The following is a 27,667-nucleotide window of genomic DNA, read 5'->3' on the forward strand; positions in this document are numbered from 1 at the left end:
TTTCTACCCGACGACCTACAAGAGTGGAATCTTAGTCTACGAACAACTCAGTTGACAAACAATTTGGTTTTCAATAAATTTTACATAATTTTTTTTTACCTTAGTTTACATCCTGCACCTAAAACGGCTTCCACCTGGCGTCTCGCTGCCTCCTTCGTAACTCTGATGACACAGAAAATCCGCTATCAAATTTGCCGTGAACGCGTCATCATTGTTATGAGTGCTACTTGATTAACAGTCCCTTGGGGTGGGGGGTGAGCGAATAATTACTTTTGAAGGGTGCCTGTGGAATGTAAACTTCTACATGAACAGTTTGCCTTCAAGCTGTGGGCAAAAGGAATGGATTTTGCTCCAAACAGCTGCAGAAAAAAATAAATATCTTCATATGCTTTTGGTGTTGAGGGAACTCATTAAAGCAAGGGTGTCAAACTCATTTTTTGTCGCGGGCCACTTTGGAGTTACATCTTTTCTCGGAGGGCCGTTACGACACTGAAACAGAATAAATGTTTAATCATCACATCGTATTATTACTTGTACACACACACACACACACACACACACAAAATGAGGGCTCACTAGTTTTGATACGGTGGATCTATTGCAAAAACAAAATATGTGTACATTTTTCAAGGATTTATCTCTGGCATTTGAAGAGGGATGTGCATTTTTTTTAAAATCCTGTGTAGCAAGGAAGGAAGGAAAAAAAGTAATCTGCAGATTTCGTGGAAAGGAATCATTGTTCGGTATGCATCATCCTCAACCCCCCCACGTCCCCTCCCCATGCAACCGATTGACGACTCACGATCCAAAATCAGCGACAGCAGTAAACAGTTTTTTTTTTTAATCTGCACAAGGTTGTTGTTTTATGGAACTTTTGACAAAAGAACACAACAGGCTTCAACAGTGACAACCAATCAGATCAGTCCAATTCATATTCAATATCATGCTCCCGCTCAATAATTGACGAGGGTCCATTTTCCAACGTGGCAGATTTTCACGGCCGTGCTGGAAGTGAATATTGCAAATCGATGTGCATTTTTTTCCATCGGTTTCGTGTCGAAAACCCGAGTGCATTATTCAAAATGCCCGCCGTGTGTAAAGTGAAAGACGATCTGTGCAGTGGTGGGAGGTGATCGTGAAGCGCCGTGCTCTGCTTTCAGGTTATCCGATTCTGCATCTCGAAAGGTGCGACTGACGGGCGGCTGCAAACGGCGCCGCTTCGCGTAACCCAATAGCCGCCGTCACTGGGGCAAAAGACAGCAAAGGACTTCGTCTACGTTTGCGCGGACCGGTTTTAAAATGACAGAAACAAAAATCATTGCGCAGGCGGCCCGGTAGTCCAGTGGTTAGCACGTGGGCTTCACAGTGCAGAGGTACCGGGTTCGATTCCAGCTCCGGCCTCCCTGTGTGGAGTTTGCATGTTCTCCCCGGGCCTGCGTGGCTTTTCTCCGGGTGCTCCGGTTTCCTCCCACATTCCAAAAATATGCGTGGCAGGCTGATTGAACACTCTAAATTGTCCCTAGGTGTGAGTGTGAATGTGAATGGTCGTTCGTTTCTGTGTGCCCTCTCCCCAGGCCTGCGTGGGTTTTCTCCGGGTGCTCCGGTTTCCTCCCACATTCCAAAAATATGCGTGGCAGGCTGATTGAACACTCTAAATTGTCCCTAGGTGTGAGTGTGAGTGTGAATGGTCGTTCGTTTCTGTGTGCCCTCTCCCCAGGCCTGCGTGGGTTTTCTCCGGGTGCTCCGGTTTCCTCCCACATTCCAAAAATATGCGTGGCAGGCTGATTGAACACTCGAAATTGTCCCTAGGTGTGAGTGTGAGTGCGAATTGTTGTTCGTCTCTATGTGCCCTGCGATTGGCTGGCAACCGATTCAGGGTGTCCCCCGCCTACTGCCCGAAGACAGCTGGGATAGGCTCCAGCACCCCCTAGTGACCCTAGTGAGGATCAAGCGGCTCGGAAGATGAATGAATGAATGAAAAATCATTGCGACCATTAGCACGTGGCTTTGAAGCAATTAGCGGGCGGCTAGATTTCTCAGTCATGGTCGTTTGCCTCCTCGACCAACAATTCCAATTCCATCGCTTCGAGCTGCGTTTTGCGGCAATTTCCCACGCTCAAAACCATGAAAGCGGAATTTAGCGTCCGCTATTTTGGGCTTTTCGGAAATCAGGCCTGTCGTCTCTCCGGGTTCTTGCGCAGGGAGGCCTCCAAAAAGCGGCAATGCAAAAGCTTTCCCTCAAAAGTCCCACCTCAGTACCGCCTTCTCTTGCATCTCGGCGGTCTGGGAAGGAGGAGCTTGGACCCGGTCGGTCTGGGCGGGTTCTTTGTCGCCCGCTTCCTGCTCCTTGCGACTCTTCCTCTCCCTGATGAGCGCCACCAGCCGCTGGAACTTGACGTTGAGGTCCTCCATGCCTCCCGCCGTCGGGTCCGGGTCCGGGTCCTTTCCGTTCTCGGCTCTCTCGTCGTCGTCCTTCCCGTCCTCGCTCCCCAGCGAGCTCAGCGACTCGGCCCGTGAGTCGCGACCCTCAAATTCGTAAGTCTGCAGCGAGTCGTACGGCGGTTGCGACGGGTCGGACGTCACCCGGTTCAGGCGGAAGTTGAGCAGGTCCTCCATTCGTACGGGTCGATGGTTGTCGGGGATCGTCCCGGGTAGAGTCGTCGTCGCCGTGGTTCCGTTCAGCGAGCCAACGATGCTGTACGTGTCCGTCGCTGGGAAAACGGGAAGCTTTACGTTGGGGTAACTCCGCTCGGAAATGGACGGCAGCGACCAGTCGGTGTCGGTGTCCTCGACGGTGCAGCTGGTGGCGCCGGTGCTGATCAGAGTCTGGTTGGCCGAAGAGCTGCTGGGACTCTGGCAGGAAGAACCCGTCGGGTCGGAGCAGCTCAGACTGGCCGGACCGCCGATTGGCACGGACTGGACCTCCGCTGGGGTGATCTGCTGAAAAAAAAAAAAAAATCAACGTTCCTTCCTGCTTTTCAAAACAAGACGTCAACGGTTACCTTAACACGGTCCTGCTCGTGTGTGTCAGCGTCCATCTTTGTTACATCTTCAGTCCCGCCCGTCAGCCGACTCAGCGTGTGCGCCGCTAACGCACTAGCTCGTCCCACCTCGGGAGGGCCTCGCTGCGCCGGCTGGTTCCGGACGATGGGAGCGGCGGCGGGGTGGCGCCGCCCTGGTGGAGGAAGCTGCACGCCTGCCTGCAGCGGTCCCGCCTGATAGTAGTAGTCCCGGAGGGAAGGCAGCGTGTGCACCCCGTAGCACGGCCGCCCGTACATGGGCGCCGAGCCGGGCCGCTGCTCGGGCTCCGGGCACGGGTGGGGGTTACGGGTCACGCTGTACGTCCTGACCCGCGGGGGTGGCGCGCTCTGTTGTGTGTACCATCTGCGGGGGCAATGAGCAGCCAAGTAAGCTGTCCCAAAAGTGACTGTCCCACTTTTTTTCACACCCAAACAGTCACGGCGACCTCTCACTTTTGCCATCCAACTCACATGTTCCTGTGCACGTTTTGGATCCTGTGCATGCTCTGCAGCGTGGCCATGTCAAAGGCGGCCGTGTCTGCCTCGCCTCCGCCCTCGTCGTCGTAGGAGATGATGTTCTCCCGGATGTCGTCGTCCTCCAAGGAAGAGTGGGCGTCTCGTTTCTGACGTCTCAGTGACAGGGACAGCGCGCACACCACTATGGGCCAAAAATATATTTGGGGTACATGTAATGCAGTGGTCCCTCGCTATTTTGCGGTTCGTTTATCGCGGCTTTGGTGCATCGTGGATTTTTTCAAACATTTTTTCCCCCCCAAAAAATTGTTTTTGAAGTCCGCAAAAAATCTAAGTGTTGTTTACTGTGCGTGCTAGTGTGTGCGCACTTTGCTCAAGCGGGAAGGTCCACGTGGGGCACGTGTGTGTGCGTGCACGCATGGGTGCGCAGGTGAGTGTATGTGTGGTGCTGAAAGAGAGAGAGACAGCGAGAGAGACTTAAAAGAATAAAAGCAGGTCTCTCCATCGTTAATTGTCTAGACAACCTTAATTGACTAATCATCTGCTGCGGATGTGTGTGTGTGTGTGTGTGTGTGTTAGTGCGCTCTGCTCAAGCGCAAAGACCCACGTGGGGCAATTTTTTTTAAATATATGTAATTGGTCTCTACTTCGCGGATTTTCGTTTATCGCGGCTGGTTTTGGTCCCCATTAACCGCGATAAACGAGGGATTGCTGTAATTATTTTTTCCAAATGATTTTGCGAAAGTTGAGTGTTCGCATCGCCCTCTTCATCCGGAGAACCGGCGACCTACCCAGCAGAGTGGTGACGCAGGCCAGCGCCGCCATCAGGATGACCAGGGTGAAGACGACCGAGGGCGAAGCGGAGGGCGCCGGCCGGCACACGGCGCGCCGCTCCCATCGCCGCCCACGCGTCCGGGGGCTGCGCTCCTCCGTGCGCATGCCGCCCCGCAGGCACGGGCAGACGGTCACGGTGACCGTGGCCGTGTTGGCCAAGCCCGAGGCGCCGTCTCGCAGCACCACCGGCACGTAGAGGCTGACTAAGGACGACGAGTATCCGGGCGCCGGCTCCAAGGACGACTGCAGCACTAGGCTGGCCGTCACGCCTGAGGACGACGACGGCGAAACGGCGTCGTGAGTCATCCGCTTCTGTCTTTTTCACTTCATTTACTTCCCGTTCTTTTACTAGCACTTAACATACATGACCTACTCGACTGTTTTTTAACATCCTTTACCGTCCTTGAACATGTTGATCACTCTTCACTTTCTTTCACTTTTAATTAACTCCGCGGTCTACGGGCAGATCAGTACAGTGGTACCTCTACTTACGAACGTCTCTTCATACGGAATGTTCAAGTTCCGAAGTGCCTCAATGGCAAACTATTATTACTATCGTTCTTGGTACGAAATAAATTTTAAGATACGAAAGGTGAAAATACAGAATTACAGTAGACTGCTACTCGTAGCTCCGAGTTTTCCTGAACGCAACACACTCATAGCTGCTCTGCCATTGGCTATTACCGAGCATCATCCTGGCATCCCCATTGGCTAAGAGGGAACTCAACCGTATTGGTCAATATGTGGAGATGGCGTCCTCCTGCGTCGTCCTCATTCGCCCAGGAGGTGTTCTGATAGTTCCGAAATTCCGTAAATTTGAAACATCCAGAAAAAGTTTTGACCAGTCGGGCGATGGCTCACTATGCTAACGTTTGCCTTGGACATTTTCGAAGGATCGTTAAAAACCGACAAAAGCAAATGTTCTTGGATCAGGTCTAAACAAAACGCCGGGCAAAAACCACTTCTGAGAGGGAACGTGAACTAAAGAGGGCAAAAATAAAAAATGATGAGGACGCAGTTGAAGGTTAAATGGTTAAATGACCATCATTTTTATTCTTTTACGCCAGGGGTGTCCAAACTTTTTGCCAAGGGGGCCAGATTTTATGTGGTAAAATGTCGGGGGGCCGACCTTGGCTGACATTCTTTACATTGAACAACAATATTGTTCAACAAATTTTAGTAAGGCAGTCTGTTTCACATTTCCATTTTTATTTTAATTTCAACAATCTTAAGAATTTCTTTTGGTTCATTTGAAACAGGAATTTGAAATATGACATATCAGTCAATATAAACACGGAGTGATGTCTTGTTAACTCGTGAGTGATGCCCTCTAGTGTCTAAATGCCATTACTCATTTAGTGAATGCTATTACTCATTTAGCCACTAGAGGGAAGCAGTACTCTATGAAACATCACTCACCAGTCTACGAGACCTCAGTCAATGCAACACGTGTTCCATTGCGCCCAACCTGCGGGCCAGACGGCACTGATTTTATGACGGGGGCTGAGGGCCGGATGAAATTCGACCGCAGGCCGAATTTGGCCCGCGGGCCGGACTTTGGACATGTGTTTTACGCTGTTCTTTGTTTTTTTTTTTACATGATGCACAGCTCATTTATTGTGCATTAATCTAATTGTAACATATTTGTTACATATTTTGATGCATTTTTATGATTTAGAAAACTTATGTCTGAATTTTGGGACGGGGGGTGGAGGGGGGCTTGGAACGGATTAGGGCATTTACATGGAAAACGCATCTCAACTTACAATTTTTTTCGAGTTAAGAAATTTCTTGCAGAACCAATGAATTTCATAAGTGGAGTTACCACTGCATTGCAAATGTGTATCCTTGTATTGTGTCTCGACATGTCCCATTGTCTTGCATCGCCATCTGCCGCCGTCCTTTACTGTCCCTCAACAGCCCCTTTATTTCATTCTGTACCGTACTCGGCCACCCGGTCATGTCATACCTCCGCCGTCCCTGATGGAGAGGTTGAGGGCGGCACTGGACTCGGGCGCGATGCTGAAGTGGACCGGCGCGTCCTGCCCTCCCTGATCTCGGTCGACAGCGCGTAGAACCTGAACAACCTGCGGGACACGGACGTCATGCGACTCACGGAAAAAAAAAAATAGCACGCCTAGCGGACCTTGAGGTGGATCTCAAGGAAGCGGAATGAAGTGCTTCAAACGGCTTTCCAAAAATGCGGTAAAGGAAAACATGCGACAGACCTGCCCCGGCGCGGTGGAGTCGCAAACCGATGTGGTGTATTGTCTGTCCAATTCGGGCGCGTTGTCATTCTGGTCCAGTGTTTCTATGGCAACCAGCACCCTTGACACAAGATTGGGGTTGTCTGAACACAAATGGAAAAAGCTCTAAATGTTCATCAAGTCATCGCCAAAGTTCCATTAGTTCCACCGCGCACTTTGCAGACGGTGCTTTGGCTGATATACGAGCAGCCCCGGTCTCAGGGGAGGGGGGGGGGGGGCGCTGGCCCTTGGAAACGCACCCCTCTGCGCGGCAATGACAGTGATGTTGTGCCACTGCTCTCGCTCTCGGTCCAGCTCCATCACCGTGCTGATGAATCCCGTGTCGGAGGCGATGCGGAAAAGAGCCTCGGGGTCCGACTGAGGATCGATGGAGTACCTGCGGGGGGGGCGGGGAAACAAACGGAGAGTGAGCGAGCTAGCGAACGGGACAAAGGAGGTGAGCGATGGTGGGGGGGGTGATAAACCACCTGATGTTGCTACTTTGTCCCGTGTCGGGATCCACGGCGTGCACGCGGCCCACCGAGCAGACGGGCGGGCAGTTCTCCGACACGTCCAGATGGTAGCGGGCCTGGGAGAAGCGCGGCGGCTCGTCGGCGTTCAGGACCATTACCCGCACCATGGCCTGGTCCTTGAAGGGACCGTCCTTCAGGTAGCGGGGGTCTACCAGGGGGTTGGCGACCTCCACGGTGAACGAGTACGAATTGCGAGTCTCGTAGTCCAGCAGCTGGTTCGTCGAAAAAAGAAAACAATTTGGATGTTTGTTTTTTGTTTTTTTTCTCCGGTTAGTACTCCCATTATGGAAATCGCAATGAATAAATCGATTATTTATTGACGTCAAAACGTCGTTCGGTAAAACGCAACTACTCAATGCTACTCTCATGGCCTCAAGCACGCTCAAAAATGAAATGAGTGTCTTAAATATGTGAAGCATGGTTGTCTTCTTGTTTTGGAAGTGCTGTAAAATATTTGCAGAAACACCGTGGCTCATTCGTATATCGTGATTTAAAAAAAAAGTGTTTTGCAGTTACTTTTATCTTTATTTGGACTTTTGGTTTTATCTCACCGGTTGGCTCTAATGAGGTGGATTAATTCTCACCCGGGACCTGAATTGCACACTTAATTTAACATTGGCTGTATTGTCATAATCTGCAAATGTCGTTAAGAACCCCCCTAACCCCCCCACCCCCCCCCCCCCCCCCCACCCTCTTTTACCTGCTCATTTTAATACCTTTTTTCCACACCGATCACAGACGGAATGCACACAGACAGTTTTAATGGCGAAACGTAGAACATTATGTCGGGAAATGTCGACGATTTCTGGGCGCTAACGATGTTTTTTGTCAATTAAGGTTTAAATGCACATTTGTGGGATGAGCGGCACAAGCAGAGCGTGTGTAAAAATTTGCCCGGGCGCTTCAGTAACGAGCCAAACAAGCCATTACGGTCTGGTCACACACCGTGCTGTGGTACGGCTCAACTGAGCACTCTAAATCAGGGATGGGCAAGCTAGCGGGCCCGTTGGCCACAGACCTTCACACTCTGAGTGGCCTCTTGATTAATTGCCAGCAACAACAAAAAAAAATGTTTTTTTTTCTTTTCTTGGGGCTGCTATGTTGGAAAGTGCTCACTTTGTTCAGCACAATGATGGCTTCCCGCTCCCTGGCACTGATGTTGAACGTCTGCGCCTCCTCAGCGTCCATGATGGTGAAGTCCAATAGCGCGTTGTCGCCCACGTCGGCGTCTGTGGCGGTGAGACGGCCCACCTCCACGCCCGGCGCCGCCAGCTCTGACACGGAGAATGCCCATGCACCTGCGTAGGGGGGGGGGGGGGGGGTCAAGTGCAAGATGATTGGGGTTGATTATTTACGCATTATGTATTCAATCAAAGTCTAATAGCTTAATGCTCACTCATAAAGGGAAACGTCATAGAAAGGCTAAAGGAACTAGCATCAACAATGTGGTAATTATAAAGCTTTCATTCATTCATCTTCCGAGCCGCTTGATCCTCACTAGGGTCGCGGGGGGTGCTGGATCCTTCGGGCAGTAGGCGGGGGACACCCTGAATCGGTTGCCAGCCAAACCCAGGGCACACAGAAACGAACAACCATTCGCACTCACACTCACACCTAGGGACAATTTAGAGTGTTCAATCAGCCTGCTACGCATGTTTTTGGAATGTGGGAGGAAACCGGAGCACCCGGAGAAAACCCACGCAGGCCCGGGGAGAACATGCAAACTCCACACAGGGAGGCCGGAGCTGGAATCGAACCCGGTACCTCTGCACTGTGAAGCAGACGTGCTAACCACTGGTCTACCGGGCTGCCCTTATAAAGCTTTCAACAACTTCAATTTTAACAGTCGTCTTATGTGTTTCAGCATCACATCTTTGTGTGGTATGTATCATGACGCCCCCTGGTGGCCAAAGTGAGCACAGGACAAGCAGAGGCACAATGCCCAATGAATTGAATTACCATCAAGATGCCGTCAATCTTTAATTCTTGACATTTTATGATATCTTATTAATGCATCTTTTTCGATATAATACTGTAGCATGCTAATACTCTGACTAAAAAAAAACCCTACCAATATATTTGTGGGTACGATATTTTGGGGAGGGCTGGAACGGATTAATAGGCATCTCCATTCATTTCAATAACGAAAGATGAGATTGATTTGAGTGAAAAACATTACCATGGAAGGTATGAAATTTCAGGGCACGGCCGTATTGGCCTTGCGCAAGTTCAGCCAGAGGTTTGCTTGCCAAATCACACATTTGCGCCGGTTTAATTGGACGGAGCGTCCTTGGTGACGGTTAATGACTCAAATAGGCCGCGCTGTATTGTAATGGTTGTTCAAAAAGAAAAAGCAACACACATAAAAAAAAAGAAAAGAAAAACACCCCCTTCGCATTCAACCAATATCCCGAACGGGAACGTTTGCTTTAATTATCTCTCGAAAGAAATTAATGACCCCCGCGCTCGGCTTTGTTGGCTAAAGGACTGGGCGACGGGGCCCGGTGGGGGGGGGGGGGGGGCGGTGGCGGCGCTTCACAGCAGTCGGATTAAAAGTGAATAAATAACACACTGGCGGCACGTTAATATTAAACAGCTTCTATAAAGCAACGTACGCCGGCGAATATATCACAGGAACGAGCTGGCAGTGGCTTTAAATGCGATGACGAATGGCCGCCTGGCGCGTGCAGAGAGATGATGTACGCTGCAGCGAAACGTGGCATACGTCTCACCGACCCGAGTGTCTCGCCGCCGATTTGGCTGCCTATTGAAGCGTACGGCCACTGAACTTTAACGTGAATTATTAATAGCACGGTTCAGGGAAAGAGATGGACATGCTATTTCACTCCCGCGTGAGCAGGCGCGGCCCGTCGGAGGCCGCGGAAGCAAAAGACGAACGGCAAACGAGCGTTCGCAAGGACGAATGTCATCTTGCCGCAGGTTAGCGGAACGCCGCTAGGAAACGTGCGATCAATTGAACCCGGACAAACTCGAGCGGCTCACGGGATTACAGCTTGTGTCGTCAAACAAAACGCGTAAGTTTGCCTTGAAGTCCGCTAGCTTAATGCGAACACACAATGGGAAAAGTCATTGATAAGCTAAAGAAAGTAGCATTGATGTGAGGAAGAGGAGGGAAAAGTGAGCTAGGTGGCTGCGCAAGCTAACAGCGCCCGCTACTTACTGCGTCGGAAGTGAGGCGGGTTGTCATTGACGTCGCTTAGCCTGACGGTGACCGTGGTGGTGCCCGATAGACCCCCCAGGTGGCCCCCCATGTCTCTGGCCTGGAGTACCGCCACGTACTCCTCTTGGGTCTCTCGGTCCATGTTGGGCACGGCGGTCCTCAGGATGCCTGAGCGGAGGAGGGATGGAGGGAAGACTGATTAGAAACAGCGCCACCAAGTGGCTCGGGATCGACGTCAAATTTGCTCAACTGGGACAATGAAAAACTGCACTGCTGCACTGTTTTTGTTTTAAAATCTCATTTGAATGAGTCTTTTGCATATAAATTTGAAAAAAAAAACACGGATAAGGCGACTTTTCTACAAGAATTTAGCTGAAATTTGTACAAAATAATTCATTACTGTTTTTCCAGCAACAATGCTTATTTTGTTTTCACTCAAAAACAAAATTCGGGCAAAACTGCAAAACATTATCATGATTGACTTTTTATGTCAAATTTTTAAATGCAAAAAATATATATAGTATATATTGCAAGAATTTAGCTGGAAATTGGACGAAAAAAAAGTCACCGTTTGGCAGTAAAGCACTACTTGAACCGCCTGAACTCTACCTCAACATAGTTTGTCGCCACCAGATGACACCAAAGCAACACTTTTTGTTTCTTCATTTATTTTTCGCTCCTGACCTGTCTGCGGGTCCACCGAGAAGTAGTCGTGTCCTTCAGTGATAGCATAGACCAGCCGGGCGCTGTTTCCATACGTGGGGTCGTCGGCATCCCTGGCCGTCACTTGGATGATGGACGTGCCTGCGGGTGCGTTCAATAAACACGTTGCACATTGCCCAGAGGATTAATACAGGATCAACTCGGATGTCCGTCCTTATGTTGACAATGGAAAAAAAAAAAAAAAAAAAGCGAAAGTATGATGCAAGCATTGGAGCGCGACATGCACCTGCCGGATGATTGTTTGGTGTATAATGCTTATGTTTGGATTTTTTTTTTTTTTTGCGCAGCGCTGAAGTGGCTTATGCAAAGGCAGGCGTTAATGCTAATCGGCTCGCCAGATGATTGGATGGGTTGTTTGAAATGTTTGTGTAGAGATTACGCCCCCCCCACCCCCGCTAAAGACTGACTTTGGTCATTTTGTGTGTGTGTGTGTGGTTGTGAATGAAAGGTACTGAAGAAAATGTCAGTCAGCGCAAAGGCTTGATAAATGCCTCAATGCGAATATATTATTCATACGTGGCGGCTCTGGTATTCAAATTTCAAAGACCGCACCCTTATTTAACCTTAAAACATTTTCGGAGGCTTATTTGGAAAATAATGCAAAAACTATTCCATAGCTTAATCATAATTCTTAATAATGAACACAGTGGCACCTTGAGGTATGATGATTTAGAGCAGGCATGTCCAAAGTCCGGCCCGCGGTCGAATTTCATCCGGCCCTCGGCCCCCGTCATAAAATCAGTGCCGTCTGGCCCGCAGGTTGGGCGCAATGGAACACGTGTTGCATTGACTGAGGTCTCGTAGACTGGTGAGTGATGTTTCATAGAGTACTGCTTCCCTCTAGTGGCTAAATGAGTAATAGCATTCACTAAATGAGTACAGTGCACTCCGCTTAATAGAACACCATTGGGCCGAAGTGCTTCTGTTCTACTAAGCGGGGTTTCTATTAACCGGAGACACTTTATTAGGTACACCTTCAGACACGTCGACGACCAAGTTATGCACGCAGAAAAACCCCTGCTGACGAGTTAGAAGAGATATTTCGACTGTGGACGTCCATATCTTTAATCAAACAACAAAACAACAACTTTAATCAACTTCAGTCAAACATCTCAAATCACGAGAAAAAATTCGTTACTTTTGTCTGGAAACAGGAGTCCGTAATTTTGCGGTTGACTTCCCTCTCAATGCGCTGGATAAGAGGGAAGTCCTGGAAACCGCGGGCGTACAATCCTTCTGAGAATCCGGCAATGCATTGTATCGTCTGAGTATGTCCTTCTTATCCGCAGGTGATAGCCCTCGTCTCTTGAATGAAGTTGAAGCCATTGTGACGTGCGTGTGTCTATGTGTGGAGTGAGCGTGCTACCTGTTACTGTATACGGCTAGAACTACCGCGTTTTCTCGCGATAGTGGTACAGTATCGCGATAGCTCCACTTCTCGCGATAGCTACACTTCGAAAACCACTAGTTTACAATGTTCATTGCTTACGGCCTGTTCTATTAAGCGGAGATCTGTTCTACTAAGCGGAGTATCTTTATAGGAAATTGCATTAGGCAAATCGGTTCCAGAGCCTTTTGCTCTATTAAGCGGATTACTCTATTAACCGGTGTTCTATTAAGCGGAGTGCACTGTAATAGCATTTAGACACTAGAGGGCATCACTCACGAGTTAACAAGACATCACTCCGTGTTTATATTGACTGATATGTCATATTTCAAATTCCTGTTTCAAATGAACCAAAAGAAATTCTTAAGATTGTTGAAATTAAAATAAAAATGGAAATGTGAAACAGACTGGCTTACTAAAATTTGTTGAACAATATTGTTGTTCAATGTAAAGAATGTCAGCCAAGGTCGGCCCCCCGACATTTTACCACATAAAATCTGGCCCCCTTGGCAAAAAGTTTGGACACCCCTGATTTAGAGATAAATGAGACGAATTGATTCATCTCAAATCACCTTCCCCCATTGAAAAGAATGGAACCGCCGTTAATCCGTTCCAGCACCCAAAAAATATAACTAAAAGATTGGGATTGATTTTTGTATTTTGCACCTATGTTGGCCATCTCGGGCACGGTGGCGATGTAGGGCTCGGCGGGGAAGACGGGCGGGTTGTCGTTGATGTCCTGCACTCTGATGATGAACTGCGAGGACGGCTCCAGGGCGCGGCCCGTCAGGCGGTCGGTGGCCGTGGCCGTCAGGCGGTACTGGTCCTTCTCCTCGCGGTCCAGAGACTTGGTGACGTGGATGTTGCCCGTTTTGCCGTCAATGACAAACACCGAGCCCACCCCTTCGCCCTCCAGCGTGTACTTGGTGTGTCCGTCCCCTCGGTCCATGTCCGTGTGCAGCTGGTGGGCAAAAGACAAATAGCTTTAGCATTGGCCGCTAATTGACATTCACATTCATTTGACTGGAAAGGGTCGTTCTCCGAGAGCTTAGGTGGAATTAAAACAATACGAGGATATTTTCTTTGAGGGAGGCTCACAGAGTAAATACTTTTTGTTTGTTTTTTTGTAGAGTTACACAACAGGGTAAAGGGTGCCTTCAGCTTCGTTAATTGCGCAATAATTTTTACAATTACCGTCAATGCTAATTTCCATTCGGCGAACGATTATAACTTAGCATGAAGCATCAAGAAATAATACGGTGTGGTTGAAATGCACAATTTGATCCCCTTTAGTTTGTATGTGTTGCAGCTCGGTGCGTGTTCAAAGTTTCCATTTCATATTTTGCTGCGTTTCTGACAAGACATCATGTAAAATGTTTTTTTTAAAAATCATCTGAATATGGCAATTATATGTTATGTGGAGCTTGTAGCGCACGTCCAGCGTGATTCACGTTACCGCGTGACGTGCTCGGTCAGTCAATGAGAAACAAATGGAACCAGATGTTTGTGCACCTGTGTGTGTGTGTGTGTGTGTGTGTGTGTGTGTGTGTGTGTGTGTATGTGTGTGTTGACGGCACTAATGGGAGCATGCTGATGCTTGTTTCCTCGACCCAGGCACACAAGGCAGGGGAGGTGTCGTCAGCCGTCAGCTTTTTTTCACACCCGCCCCTAATTCAATTGAAGCATTGTTCCCAACATACATGAACTTTCCTACTCAGGATAATGCAAAAATTTCATAAAATTTCTCCACAAAATAGAATTAATTTTGTCACACAGACCTGTCTTTCAGTGGAGAAAATATGTTTGATGAAAATGTAATTTTTTTTGGACACAATTGCGAAAATGCATACAAATTGGCCTGTAGATCTGAAAAAAATGGCAAAGCCCCAAAATGATTTGATAGTTCAAAATTTTTTGATTTTTATCAAATCATCATAAATTGAAAAATATTTTTTATAATGTTCATCATGTCTGTTTTTCAACCAAATTAATGGAATATCTTTTAACTGTCAGGAAACAAATATGTGTGTGTGTGTATATATAATTTCAAATTCCCACCTAATTATTCTCTCCTTTTAATTTTATATGGACATGAATGTATTGCAAGTAAAAAAAAAAAAGCGTATGTAGCGTGGCAAGCCTGCAACGCAAAGGGGACGAGTGTGTGTCACGCACATGTCTGTGAGTGTGCAGAAATGGTAAGGCTGCAAAGAGATTAGTCAGCTGCTGAGCTTTCTGACCAGGAACCTTGGCCGTCCTTGCGCCCTCAGGCCACATGTGCTCATGCTAATCTCACCAGTCTTACTCACTCACAAGCCCGCGCATATTCACTCTCAAATCATGACCTCATCCTGTGTCACTACAACTCGAAAGTCTTTCCAAAACACGCACAGACCTCCGCTAAAGCCGAACCATCCGAAACATATGCAAATGCGTATCCGATACATTTGGCGACTGGCGAGGCTGTTTCACTCCAATCCTGTAGGTGGCAGTCAAATTATATGACAACTTCCGGTCAATGGCGTTTTGCATTGCATGTTAACACTAAGTGACTGAACCTTCATCAATATAAAATGATGTGGTTTGGGAGAACATTTTGGCGATTATACATAGAGTGTGTAGTAGTCTTTTGTTTAATCAGGTCAGGATTAAAGATGTCAACTGGGAGTGGCAATTAAAAGGAAGCACGATTTGCCTCTTACTTGGGAGAACCACGCGAGTCAGAGAATAACAGCAGGCATTAAACAACACTTTAAAAAAGTGTCTTTTAGTAAGTTTAAGTGTCTATAAATATGTTTACAATAATTACCCCTCCGATATACGGTAAAGTGTCCTTGGGTGTCTTGAAAGGCGCTTATAAATAAAATGTATTATTATTATTATGAAACCTTGGCACTAACTCCTTGGCGTCAAGATACCACAAGATGGCGTCAAAGCGAAATGTTTTTATTCTTCAAGGCTTCGCCCTGAGCACAAAACATTGAAACGTCATCTTTAAAAAAAATTTTTTTTAACCATATCAACTCTGTTCAAGTGTGAGGAGCCCAAACAAATCCGACATTGAACACGTTGGCCTTTCTCTCCCTCATAATCAGCGTGACAAGCCGAGACATCATGCTCGAGGTTTTGTGAGAATACGAGCAGTGCAGGTGTTCCTAATGAAGTGGCTGGCGGGCGTGCATCTGGAGCATGCGTGCGATGCAGTCGACGGGGTCGAACGTAAGCTCAAAGTACATCTGTGCTGGAGGATAACGATGAGGATTAAAAAAAAAAAGTAATAATGGCGCACCCGACACCATACACAGTTTTTTATTCGTGCTTCCCCTTGCCTTCGTTTCTTCCTCAAAGCCATATGTGTGTGTGTGTGTGTGGGTGGGTGGGTGTGTGCGCTCTCCCATTACCCCCTCCTGGGCTGAGTGTAATTGTTGTCTCAGGCCTGCTGTGCTTCAGTCAGTGTGAAAAAGGAAGAAGCAACGTCTCTCCCCGCGCCTGGCAAACAAAGCGGCGAAAGCACAATCGCGCTGCCGCACTCAGCCGCCACCTTGCTTCCACTTCCTGCGGCAAAGATGCCGCTTTTTGGGCAATTTCACAAGTGGTGCAAAAAAATACAAATGCAGTGGCACCTCGAGATAAGAGTTGAATTTCCTCCGTGAACACATTTGGAACTCAACGCGTTCCTACCTCAAATCCTTCTTTGCCATTGAAATGAATGGCAAAGCCCGTAATCTGTTGTTGCCCTTGCCAAAAAATGATTCACACAAAAACTAGCATGCTTGAATAGTACAATTTATTAAAAAAATATATATTTAGTGATAAAAAAGTAAGGATATTACTGAATAGAACACATGTGTCAAACTCGAGGCCTGAGGGCCAAATCTGGCCCGCCACATCATTTTATGTGGCCCGCGAAAGCAGATCAAACATAAAAACAAACATTTTAATTCTTGTATGCAATAAATAAGAGAAATGTTCAAAGCACTTTTCTTGTTCCCAAGCCCCCCCCCCACCCCCCATGATAGTAACTTAAGAGTTGAATCAACAGTTATTCGACTTCTTTCGATGGTTTCACAACGGCCCTCCAAGGGAAACGGTAACAAAAATGTGGCCCGCGACAAAAATGAGTTTGACACCACTGGAATAGAATCTTAAAAAAAAAAAAAAACATTTTTAAAAAGCATTTTTTGCTTCAATTCAAAGGACCTTAAGGGGGAGTATGGGGGAGTATAAACTGAGCTACAGATATAGATAGAGACCGTTACCTCTGAGATATTTTCCGCAAAGGATAAAGAATATGCGCACAGTGCTTCCTTTACATACGAGTTCCCCCGATTTCCAAGTTGATTTATTATTTTTCATGAAATACTGGTTGATTTGACAGATGTTTCCGTCAAATCTGAGGGAAATCCCAATTTCTGTAAAAAAACAAGGCGGAGTTTGCCATTCTAGTTCTCCGTGCCTCGTTGTAACTTATTGAAGTATTGAATTGGAATCCGTATGTTGACTGACGTTTGAGTACTTTTGCCACCCCTGATTTTCACTCGAACAATCCGAGGAGAAACCAGGCTTTATCTTAGCACGTCGCCCCGGCTTTATTGCGCAAAATATGGAAGTAGCATTCCCCTGATTGCTTTAGCGCCGCTCGCTGACTGTATCAATAACAAGCATAGCGGGATATTAAACATTTATGAGGAGTACGACGCACGGCTAAGAAACCAATCTAGGCTGTCATTGTAAAGTATATCGTGCGGGCTCCGGAGCGGCTGGCAGCGCTCTCCTGTTAGCGTTACGCCTCGCCGCTTTGACTCAGTGCTAGCGGCGACATGAGAGCAAGTGCCACAAGTGGGGGCTCCACCCTCCCCCTCCTCCCCCGGGGCCACCATGCTTCAGGTGGGCATCTGCGGCACTTTGTCGGTGTGACGGGTGAGAAGATTTCCCCCGCTTGCGATAAACAGGAAGTTACGTTAAATAAACAGGAAGTCACGTTAAACGGCCATGATTAGCTAGCTTGTTTTTACTTGTGTTTATTTGACTTGCATTTGATTTTGTATCATATTGTATACTGGTTTTTGTTTGACCTTTTTTTTCTCTATGATAAAAGACAAAATTGTTGTTTAGGAAAAAAAAAAGAAGAATTGAATGTCTTCCGTGAACACTTTTCTCAACACATTCGCTAATTCGCTATCGCTAATCATTTTTTCCCCCATTGAAATGAATGGGATACATGAACCAGAACCTTGTGCTCACAACGCATCGTTATTTTAGCTCCACTTACCCGTCCGATGAGCACAGGTTCGGGGCCTCGGTACTCCTCAATGACGAAGAACTGGTTCCACAGCCAGCTCCTCTTCCGGCGAGATCGCGGCCGCCCGCTTCCTTGCGGTTTCCTTCCGTCCGCATCTGCATCCCGCGATCTGTGCTCACTCTCCGCGGCGTAGCCCTCCTCAATTGGCCCTTCGACTTCCACACGAGTCCTCCGCTGCGTCACGGTGAGCCCGGTGTCCGGATTAGCCGCTAAGCCCGAAGACGGCCGAAGTAGCAGATCTTGCGAAGTCACGCGGCCGGCGCGCAAGAAGAGAAGAAGAAGCACGACGTGTCCTCTCATCGCTGAGATCTCAGTGGACGAGCGTTGAGGAGTTGACGGCCATCTTCTTCGTGCTCCGATGGATCATGTTGTGCAAATTCTGTTTGTCCAAAAAAAAAAAAAAAGTTTATGATTCTTGACAAGCCAGACATTCATCAAGTCCCCCTCCCACCCCGCTATTTTACTCTTAACTGGCCAGTTGAACCGCTTTCGCTGTCTCAACACAAATGGGATGAAACTTCCTTGCCGATTTTCAATTGCTCAATTTTTGTCCTTTCCAACTTCCGCTTTTTAAATGTATGGGTAATAAACAGTTGAAGCCTTCTCGCGGCCGATCAAAACGAATGTAAACCTGTGGTGTCCAAACTGTGGTCCGGGGGCCGTTTGGGGCCCGTCATTCATTTTTCGGCGGCCCGCCTCGTGACAAAAAACAAAACAAAACAAAACATATATTACTAAAAATGACATTTGCGGTGGGCCACAATGTTAGATAAATAAGGTGAAGGTGGGCAGAGTGAGAATAGAGGGCGTACTGTTGAACATTAGACTAAATTCGAAGATCCAAATAAATGTTGGAAAAAAACACAATTAATATATTTTTAAGGCTGCAGATCATTAAATTTTAGAGGGAAAAATAGCTTCTTCCGCGTTGTGCTCTGTGGCACACATCCTCAAGGAAGTGAAAAATGGTCACCTTACTCCAGTTTTTCTTTTTTTTTTTTTTTTTTTTTTTAGTTCCGAATGTGGAGATGGGATTCGGCTGGATCTATTCTGTAAGATCCTCAACTGTTTTCCTTAACACCTTTAAAAGAAAGCGGATGAAGTTAACTTGACAAAACAAATGATATAAAATTGCTTTCTTGACTGACTTGGTGCTTTCTTCCTTCCATTTTTCGGTAGGCGACCCCCCCCCCCCCCCAGCACGAAAATCTTTGGACACCCCCTGATGTATTGATTGTCTAATTTCTTCCTATTGAGTGGATTTCATCATACAACTTGGGAAAATCGGTTTCAGTGAAGAATTAAACTTTTTTTTTTCAACCCTATTATACAATTCATCAACTTTTGGAGCAAATTCATGTAATATTCTTCGTTCCTGTAAAGAGGCCTCTAATGGCTTACCACGCTCCGGTGGACCAAATGAAAGATGCAATTTCAAGAAGTGGAGGTGACCGTTGAGAACAATTATATTTTAATTAAAAAAAAAAAAGAAAAGAAAAGTGAAAGGCCTCTCTGCCAGCTGTAGAAAGAGCGTACGATTAGCAATCCAAGAAAACAAGGTGCAACTCCACTGAGAAAAATGACGATGTCTTTCATACTGATGAAAGGAACCGATGGTAGTTTCGAAACTTCATAACGTAAAACATGCCAAGAAAAAAAAATCTTTAAATTGACAGACCGATGGGCAAAAAATATGCACAAGCGTGTTGTAAGGATTTGGATAAAAAAACCAACCTGAGGCCTTTTCATCATGTTTGTCAACAATTTTTTGGGTGTCAGAACGCGGGTGACCTCCGCTGAACTGACCTGAAAGCCTGCTCAAAAACTTGCTGCGCTAGTGATTGCGCCGCCACGTATACACCTTACTTTCTTCTTTTCCCCCCCTCCAGGGGTGAAACCGCTTCTGCAGTACCACAGCAAAAAAAAAGTAGATGCAAAAAGGCGATCGGGAGGCAGGGGTGACACCCAGTAATATAGTTGAAGTCCAACGGGAGGTAAAAATGCTCAAAATGCATGCAGGAAAATTGCTGAGTGCCCGGGAGGGGGGGGGGGGGCATGACATCTTGGGAAAAAATAAAGTGGCTACAATTTTGTCATCAGCATGCCAATTGTGTTTTCATCAGCATAAAAATCGGCGTCAACGACGTCAGCCTGTTTTCTAAATGGCCTTTGTTCCGTCAATTGATCGCTATTATTTGTCATTTTATTTGTTCCGTCGGCTGTAAAAATAATGCGGACAATGAAAAAATAAATAAAGAAGCCAAACTCAAACCCCAAGACCATGAAATGTGTGTTTGGATGATTGACTTATGTGGTGATTTTTTACAATTGCAACGCCACTTTGAAGCGTAAAATATTCACAATTGGTGATTTTTGATCCTGGGCAGCAGTTGAAATAAAAACAGGAAACCCCCCCCCCAAACAAAAACGATATCTTCAAAGATTTTTTAATGATTTTCATCATCATCATCAAAAGTGCACTTGTGTTTTGTCCACTTTTTTCTTCTTGCCAGTACGAGCGCGAGGCAAGTTCAATCGAAGAGGGAAACCATATTGTGCGCCGTGATGTTTATTTGTTCCTCGTACCCAGTTATCATAACTGTAAATAATTGATGGTGAAAATCCCGTTCCCGCTTTTCACTTTTGTGCTGAAAGCACATTTCAAATTGTACTCTTTTATTTATTTATTTATTTTTCGACTTTGATTCGGTACTTTTACCAAAGTCTTTTTTTTGTTGTTGTTGTTGTTTGTTTTTGACATAAGTAGGCCGTTTTACCATATAACAGGGGCTGGTAGGCAGATTGCGGCGGGGAGGGGGGGGTGGGAGTCCCCTCAAAATGAGGTACTGTACTTCTCTGCAGCTTTGTCTGTGAAATTCGAGCTTCGACGTAACTGTAATGACCAACAGATCCCTGCAGATGGCAGCACTGCCTCATTTTGACGCCAAGCTCAGCACAGCTTTTGAGTAGAAGATAAAGATTCCGAGTATATGAATCTTTGACTTGTCAAGTCAACTACGACGGAGAGCAACAGCAACGCGTTGAAAGTCGGACAAGTTTAGGTCGCCTCACGCTCAAAGAAAAGTATGCAAACATGCTGAATAAATCGAGTACGTGTCGCTGTAGATCGTAGTGAGAAAAGTGGATGAAATTCATGGAGTGAATGAGGAGCAGCATGTTAAAAAAAAAAAAGACTGACGTTCAACTAGTTGCATGGATGCATTTCTTACTTGTATATCTTTAAATATCTTGTTTAGTGTTTGCGGTGTCACAAAATAATTTTTTGGGGGGGGTTTTCACAAAAAGATGGACACATTTCTGTCAGAAATTTGTGTTGATACATATTGAAATCGACCCATGCTATACTGACGATTATCAAAGGAAGCAAAAAGTGACGAGAGAAAAGTTTTTTTTGTGTCGGCAGGTGAAAAAAAAGACGACTGTTTTGTTTTGGTGGGGTTTTTTTTGTTGTTTTTTTGGGGGGTGGTGCTTGTAAGATTCTTTCTACAGGCCACGTAAGATGCATCTAAATGCTCCCCAATGGCTGACGATTTGGAGAACTGGGCTTTGAAAATGTCCGGCAGTGAATGACTCAACCCCCCCCCCCCCCCCACCCGCCAAAAAACAACAACAAAATAATAATAATAATAATTTTCGGACAAATTCAATTCAATTGGCTCTGATTTTTGGACAGAAAACTCGTTTCAGCTAACATTTATTGGCCTGTGGTTAAAACCACTCTGACAACGCCATAGCCTTAAGGTGACAGATGATGACCTCACTCAAGATGGGCCCCCCCGTCACCCCTCCCTCTTGACTGCGGCTGCCCTTAAGATGCCCATTAGATATCAACATCAATGACACGACCTCATCACATCTCATCTCATCCTCCCCCCCCCAAAAACATGACGTGACTGATTCCTTTTTTCGGTGTTGGGACGCCTCACCTGAATCCACCCCCCCCCAACCCAAATTGCCGGCATCTGTTATCTCTTCTTTGCACGCACGCACGGCAGGCGCTCAGGCATTATCCACACACACACACACACACACACACACACACACACACACACACACACACACACACACGCACACACACAGGCATGAAAACAGATCTGGTCAAAGTTACGCGTCGGATTCAAATGCGGAAATTCCGCCACATGCGTGATCAATGCGGCGGCTAAAACGTGGCGCGAATAATGACGGCGACTAAACAAATGCGCTTTGATCCATTTACATGCAAATGAGCCCCCCGGCCGCTTTTTTGACGAGGGCGTAAAAGAGACACACGACATTGTCACGGCAGTTAACGCGGCGCTACGTAATAACTCGTGGTTCCGCGAATTCTTTCGGGGTGATGCTATTTGCCGGCTAGTGGAAGGGGAGGAGACGCTCTCATTGGTTGCCGTGTCAATCACAGAGTCTCACGACCGAGTCGCATGCTGTAACACTTGCCGCACATAGTTAGGAAGTATCATCAAAATAAATCTTTTGTAGCATGGAACAAAAGTGACGATAGACAGTTTTTTTTGTCAGCAAATCATTCCGGAAATTGCAATTTTTGACAAAAGACAAAAAATTTTTTTTCTGTTCCTGACTGCAGTTCAGATTTGCGATTTGAGAAACTTTACCGCTCCAGAGTAGACAATTTGGTGTCTGAATTTAGACTAAACATTAGACCAGCTGGGAAGCAGGTCTAAGTTGTGGCGCAGGCGGTGGAAGGTGATTTAGTGGATTTGATCATGGTGCAGGCAGATTTGTGAGCTCCGTGGGTATGTGTGATGGATCTCATAGACTTTCTTTCCATGATCCGCATGTGGGGATCTTGCAGTTCCTGATAAACGTACTTGACACACGTCAAGCTCCTGCATGTGACTGTACGAACCCTCCTGCACTGACTATAAAGGAACCGAGAGGAGCCATTCCCATTGGCCGGGAACCAAGTCGGCTGTGTTAACACCCACAACGGCGCAAGTGTCTTAAAAAAATAAATAAATCAAAAGAGCTAACATTGCTCTCAATCCATCAGTTATATGCGTGCAACGGTTGCAAAAGCAAAGATCAGTCTACTACTGATGGCCTCATGTTTGTCTGAATGATACATTATAAAAAAATTAATTTAAAAAAGTAGCAATTTGTAACCATTTGTCACCAAAATTGCATTGTAACATGGTTCATTTTTGTTGTTTCGCAGGGCACACAGAGACGAACAACCATCCGCACTCACACTCACACCTAGGGACAATTTAGAGTGTTCAATCAGCCTGCCATGCATATTTTTGGAATGTGGGAGGAAACCGGAGCACCCGGAGAAAACCCACGCAGGCCCGGGGAGAACATGCAAACTCCACACAGGGAGGCCGGAGCTGGAATCGAACCCGGTACCTCTGCACTGTGAAGCCGACGTGCTAACCACTGGACTACCGGGCCGCCCCTCTCGCAATATATGTAATTTAAAACATATCATCGCTATGAAGGATCCATACGAGACCACCCACTTCAGTTTCCAAGTACGGTATGTTGCCTTTCATCACAGCAGACAATTCCCAACGCAATGCCCTCCCAAAGAGACGCTCGCCTCACGGATTAGCACATTTATGACACCGTTTATCATCATCCATATGTAACGCTTCAACACCAGCGATGTAAAAGCCTCATTTTAAATCCCCCCCTCACCCCCCCAAAAAATATACGGAAAAAAAGTATGTCTTCTGAAGCACTTTTGTCTCTGCAGTTATTGTGCTTTTTTAGCACAGCTCAGCTTTGGCGGCTTTGTGTCATTCACTCTTGTTGCGACTGTGTGCATGTGTGTGTGTGTGTGTAAGCATGAAACTGAAAGTGTGATTTGCTGGTCGCCATGATGAGTGGCGACATCACACCAAATGGCAAATCGCTGTTGCCGTCGCACTTTGCTCCGCAACAACTTCCATTTTTATTAATAAAAATAGAACCCGCCGTGCAATGCATGCCAGGCCTTTTACATCTCGTCGTAGATGGAGGCACTGAGTAAGAGAAAGGAGATGAATGGATGCACGGTTGGATGGATGGATATATAGATAGATGGAGGAGTGGGGTGGGGGTGGGGGGTTAATGGCTAAAGTACATGAGAGGGTACAAGCTTGGCGGGCTGAAATGACCAAAGCGGAGACACATTCGGTCCCATTTGAGCATCTCTGGTCGCCTTAGTGCTTATAGAGCTCTCACCCATTCTTAGTGCGAACACACACACACACACACACACACACACACACACACACACACCAAAAGGAGTGAAAGGAGCTCAACTGTCTTTTTATTTTTGGGACAGGAGAACATCTCATGAAGAAAAATGTCCCCACATGAAATGGTAGAATATCAAGATTTGTGTCACATGTTGGTAGAATGACAAGAACACACACACACACACACACACGAATAGAGGCACACACGCATGGTTAAAGGGGTGAAAGGGCATTTTTCTCATGTGGACAAGACAAAATGTTGCCATGAGGAAAAATGCCCCAACAGTAAAAGGCGAATGTCAAAAATTGTGCCGCATGAAGATAAAAAGACAAGCACACACACCCACACACAGATTCACGTCCATATAGCAATTCGGGGAATCGATGGTATTTGGTGGGTTTGGGAAACGAGCCCTGCCATAAATAGTCAAAACATGCAAGGAATTGACACAAAAAGGGGGTGTCCTTGCGTATAAATGCAACAAGATGGCGGGAAAGTCTTTCTGAGTGTGAGGATCATAAAGCATCAACACCATGCATCCAGCACATATACGGTCATGATCCTATTTTAATGACTGTCTTCAGTCGTTGAAATTATTCAAAACAAACAAACCATTCATGAGGCTCATCGATAATATTAGTTTGCATGCCAGCCGTGACATCACAAAAACAAATTACACACGGGGCACTTCACACCAACCGTATTAAGTCATTAATCTTAACTTTTGACATTTCCACAAAATAAAGAAAATGCAAGTGAACACCGGCAAGACAGAAAAATGACAAAGCATACAATGCAGGCTATTTGGAGCGGCGTTGGGAAGTGTTGCTTTCTTTAGATTTCCTGGCCCCGAAAACAACCAAATAGCCTCCACGGCCTCGAGAAAGTTTGAAAAACTGTCAAACTGGCACCGGTTTTACAGAATGACACAAAACTGGATGAACATCGTCCATCGTAGCAACACACATGAAAAAGATTCAAGGACCCGTGCGCAAAATTCAAGAGGAAATTTGCTCCGTTGGTTTGAAGCAGCCATTTTGAAGGGAATTTAACATTGCTGACCGGTTAGCACGGTCGCCTCACAGTGCAGAGATGTCGTGATTTCGAATCCGGCCCTCCTGTACCCGGAGAAAACCCACGCAGGCCAGGGGAGAACATCCAAACTCCACACATGGAGGCCGCAGCTGGAATTGAAAGCGGTACCTCTGCGCTATGAGGTCGACGTGCTAACCACTGGACCACGAGGCTACCCTATATGTTATTATTCATTCATTCATTCATCTTCCGAGCCGCTTGATTCTCATTAGGGTCGCGGGGGGTGCTGGAGCCCATCCCAGCCGTCTCCGGGCAGTAGGCGGGGGACACCCTGAATCGGTTGCCAGCCAATCGCAGGGCACACAGAAACAAACAACCATTCGCACTCACACTCACACCTAGGGACAATTTAGAGTGTTCAATCAGCCTGCCATGCATGTTTTTTTGGAATGTGGGAGGAAACCGGAGCACCCGGAGAAAAGCCACGCAGGCCCGGGGAGAACATGCAAACTCCACACAGGGAGGCCGGAGCTGGAATCGAACCCGGTACCTCTGCACTGTGAAGCCCACGTGCTAACCACTGGACTACCGGGCCGCCACTATGTTATTAGTTAAAAAAAAAAAATTTTAAGTATTTTTTAAAAAATGAAAAATTCTCTCAGAATATGCAAAAAAAAACCCCAACAACAACAAATTCAAATGTTCAACTAAGTTAACCACTGTTAAAAGTTCATGTTCCAGAAAGGATTCGGTTGAATACTGATAAGTGGAACCATTCTCACTTTCCGATGGCACTTTTTGAATTTCCTGCTCGCATGATCTAAGAACTGACGAACATCAGTATCACACGCATGCGCGCACACACACACACACACACACACACACACACACACACACACACGCACATCTGGCCCTGCTTGTTAGTGCTTCCCAAGTTCGTGGAGAGATACACTAAAACAGCCCGCGGCATGACCTTGTCTTGTTAAGAGGCCGGACAGTATAATAATAATAATAATAATAATAACAACATGAAATAAAGTGACCTACTTGATGTAGCCCCCCACCCCCCACCCCCAGCCCTTGATGTGATTCACACACTCGGGCTGAGCCCTTGTATTATAACCAAGTCAACACTGCTGATACTGATGATGATGATGATGATGATGATGAGGCGCCACTGGCTGCAGGTGATGCTGTGATGGCAACATGGACGATGATGATGATGATGATGATGATGATGATGATGAGCACCTCATCCAAAAAAAAAAAAAAAAGAAAAATGGTGAGAAAGAAGAAAGAAAGTCAAGTATTGGCTTGTCGTACCCGGCGTGCTGCTGAAAGCGATCCCGCGCGTGGAGGAGGGCGGACGCCGAGGTTCATGTGAGCTTGACGCGCGCTCTGTCCCCTTCACCCAGCCTCGCTCGCTCTCGCTCTCTCGATCGCTCTCTCTCTCGCTCGCGCCCCTCCACTCTCACTCTCTCTCTCTTCATCACTCTCATCCGCCCTCACTCGTCTTTTCCCTCCATTAGTCTTCAGCGTGGAGGAGGAGGCTCTCTAAAAGCTTTGCTATTTTTGAGGAGGGACACTTTGCCAAGCATTTAGGGGGGTCTCGCTTATATACAAATGACACAATCGTACACACTTGCACGTGCGCACACACACACACACACACACACACACATACACACACACGCACAGACAAATTTGGAGCTAGCTTACTTTTGGCTCATGCTGAGCTGTGCATTTGGTCCCTGGGCCTTCAGTGGGGACTTCATGCACCCGTTTGCACCACTGGCGCAAGTCGGGTGAGGGGATGGGGTTGAGGGGTGGGGAGGGGGGGGTTTAGCATCATTTGACGAATGGTAAAATCTCAAGAAGCCATGCAAGTTGGAGCTAATCGCTTGAAATCGCCGTTTCGTACACAGTGGCAACTCTTGTAAGGTTAAAAAAAAAAAAATAAATTCCCCCCACCCCGACCCTAACACTAAGAATCCACACAAAATTTGGTAGCCATGATAGGTTACACGAAAAAGAACCCATGCTGGAAATTTAAAAGCAAATCGTCCATTTTAGTTTGGAGCAGCCATATGTCACACAGTGATGCCCCTTGGCAAAGTTTGACAAATTAGCCCCCTCGTAACAGTAACCTCGGGAATTGGGTGGACATGTCGACCATTTCAGAAGTTACAAAAAAAAAAAAAATCATCATGTTAATTGAACAGGAAGTTGGCCATTTTATTTTGAAGGAGCGATTTCTTGCTCAGAAGGTTCCATTGGAAAGTCATCAATTAACCTTCACAGCAGTTTCACCAATTAGTCCAAAATTTGGTGGACATTTTTCATCACAGGATGCACAAAAAAAAATCACTAAAGCTCATCATGTTAATTGAACAGGAAGTTGGCCATTTTATTTTGAAGGAGCCATTTCTTGCTCAGAAGGTTCCATTGGAAAGTCATCAATTAACCTTCACAGCAGTTTCACCAATTAGTCCAAAATTTGGTGGACATTTTTCATCACAGGATGCACAAAAAAAAAAAATCACTAAAGCTCATCATGTTAATAGAACAGAAAGTTGGCCATTTTATTTTGAAGGAGCTATTTCTTGCTCAGAAGGTTCCACTGGAAAGTCATCAATTAACCTTCACAGCAGTTTCACCAATTAGTCCAAAATTTGGTGGACATTTTTCATCACAGGATGCACAAAAAAAA

The 27,667-nt window shown here is 46.5% G+C and overlaps 1 protein-coding gene and 1 long non-coding RNA gene across 4 annotated transcripts in view; one reads left to right on the plus strand and one right to left on the minus strand.

Moving 5' to 3' along the window:
- On the minus strand, positions 1-26,635 carry LOC127605928 (cadherin-24). Of its 3 annotated transcripts, none has more exons than XM_052073829.1 (15): positions 26,281-26,635; positions 17,671-18,079; positions 13,065-13,359; positions 10,973-11,092; positions 10,289-10,456; positions 8,224-8,405; positions 7,063-7,319; positions 6,835-6,971; positions 6,557-6,678; positions 6,298-6,415; positions 4,286-4,597; positions 3,492-3,678; positions 3,003-3,384; positions 1,211-2,940; positions 1-1,177 (listed from the first exon to the last, which is right to left on the minus strand). In XM_052073829.1, the coding sequence occupies exons 2-14, from the start codon at positions 17,998-18,000 to the stop codon at positions 2,239-2,241; spliced, it is 3,312 nt and encodes a 1,103-aa protein (XP_051929789.1). In that variant the 5' UTR covers positions 18,001-18,079; positions 26,281-26,635; the 3' UTR covers positions 1-1,177; positions 1,211-2,238. The 3 variants fall into 3 exon arrangements, with proteins under 3 accessions (XP_051929789.1, XP_051929792.1, XP_051929790.1); XM_052073832.1 differs by having other exon boundaries at positions 1,211-2,937; positions 26,281-26,632; XM_052073830.1 differs by having other exon boundaries at positions 1-2,940.
- LOC127605961 (uncharacterized) overlaps positions 1-27,667 on the plus strand; it is a 313,508-nt gene that overhangs the window by 273,837 nt on the left and 12,004 nt on the right. The gene's annotated exons all lie outside the window — the stretch shown is intronic.

The sequence above is a fragment of the Hippocampus zosterae genome, chromosome 8 (assembly GCF_025434085.1).
Source record: "Hippocampus zosterae strain Florida chromosome 8, ASM2543408v3, whole genome shotgun sequence".
Classification (NCBI taxonomy): Eukaryota; Metazoa; Chordata; class Actinopteri; order Syngnathiformes; family Syngnathidae; genus Hippocampus; species Hippocampus zosterae.

Coding starts and splice junctions, on each gene's coding strand:
- LOC127605928 (XM_052073829.1), bottom strand. CDS start 18,000: ATGAGAGGACACGTCGTGCTTCTTCTTCTCTTCTTGCGCGCCGGCCGC. Junction 6,416..6,556: donor ACTCCACCGCGCCGGGGCAG/GTCTGTCGCATG, acceptor CGTGTCCCGCAG/GTTGTTCAGGTTCTACGCGC. Junction 3,679..4,285: donor CTGCGTCACCACTCTGCTGG/GTAGGTCGCCGG, acceptor TTTGGCCCATAG/TGGTGTGCGCGCTGTCCCTG.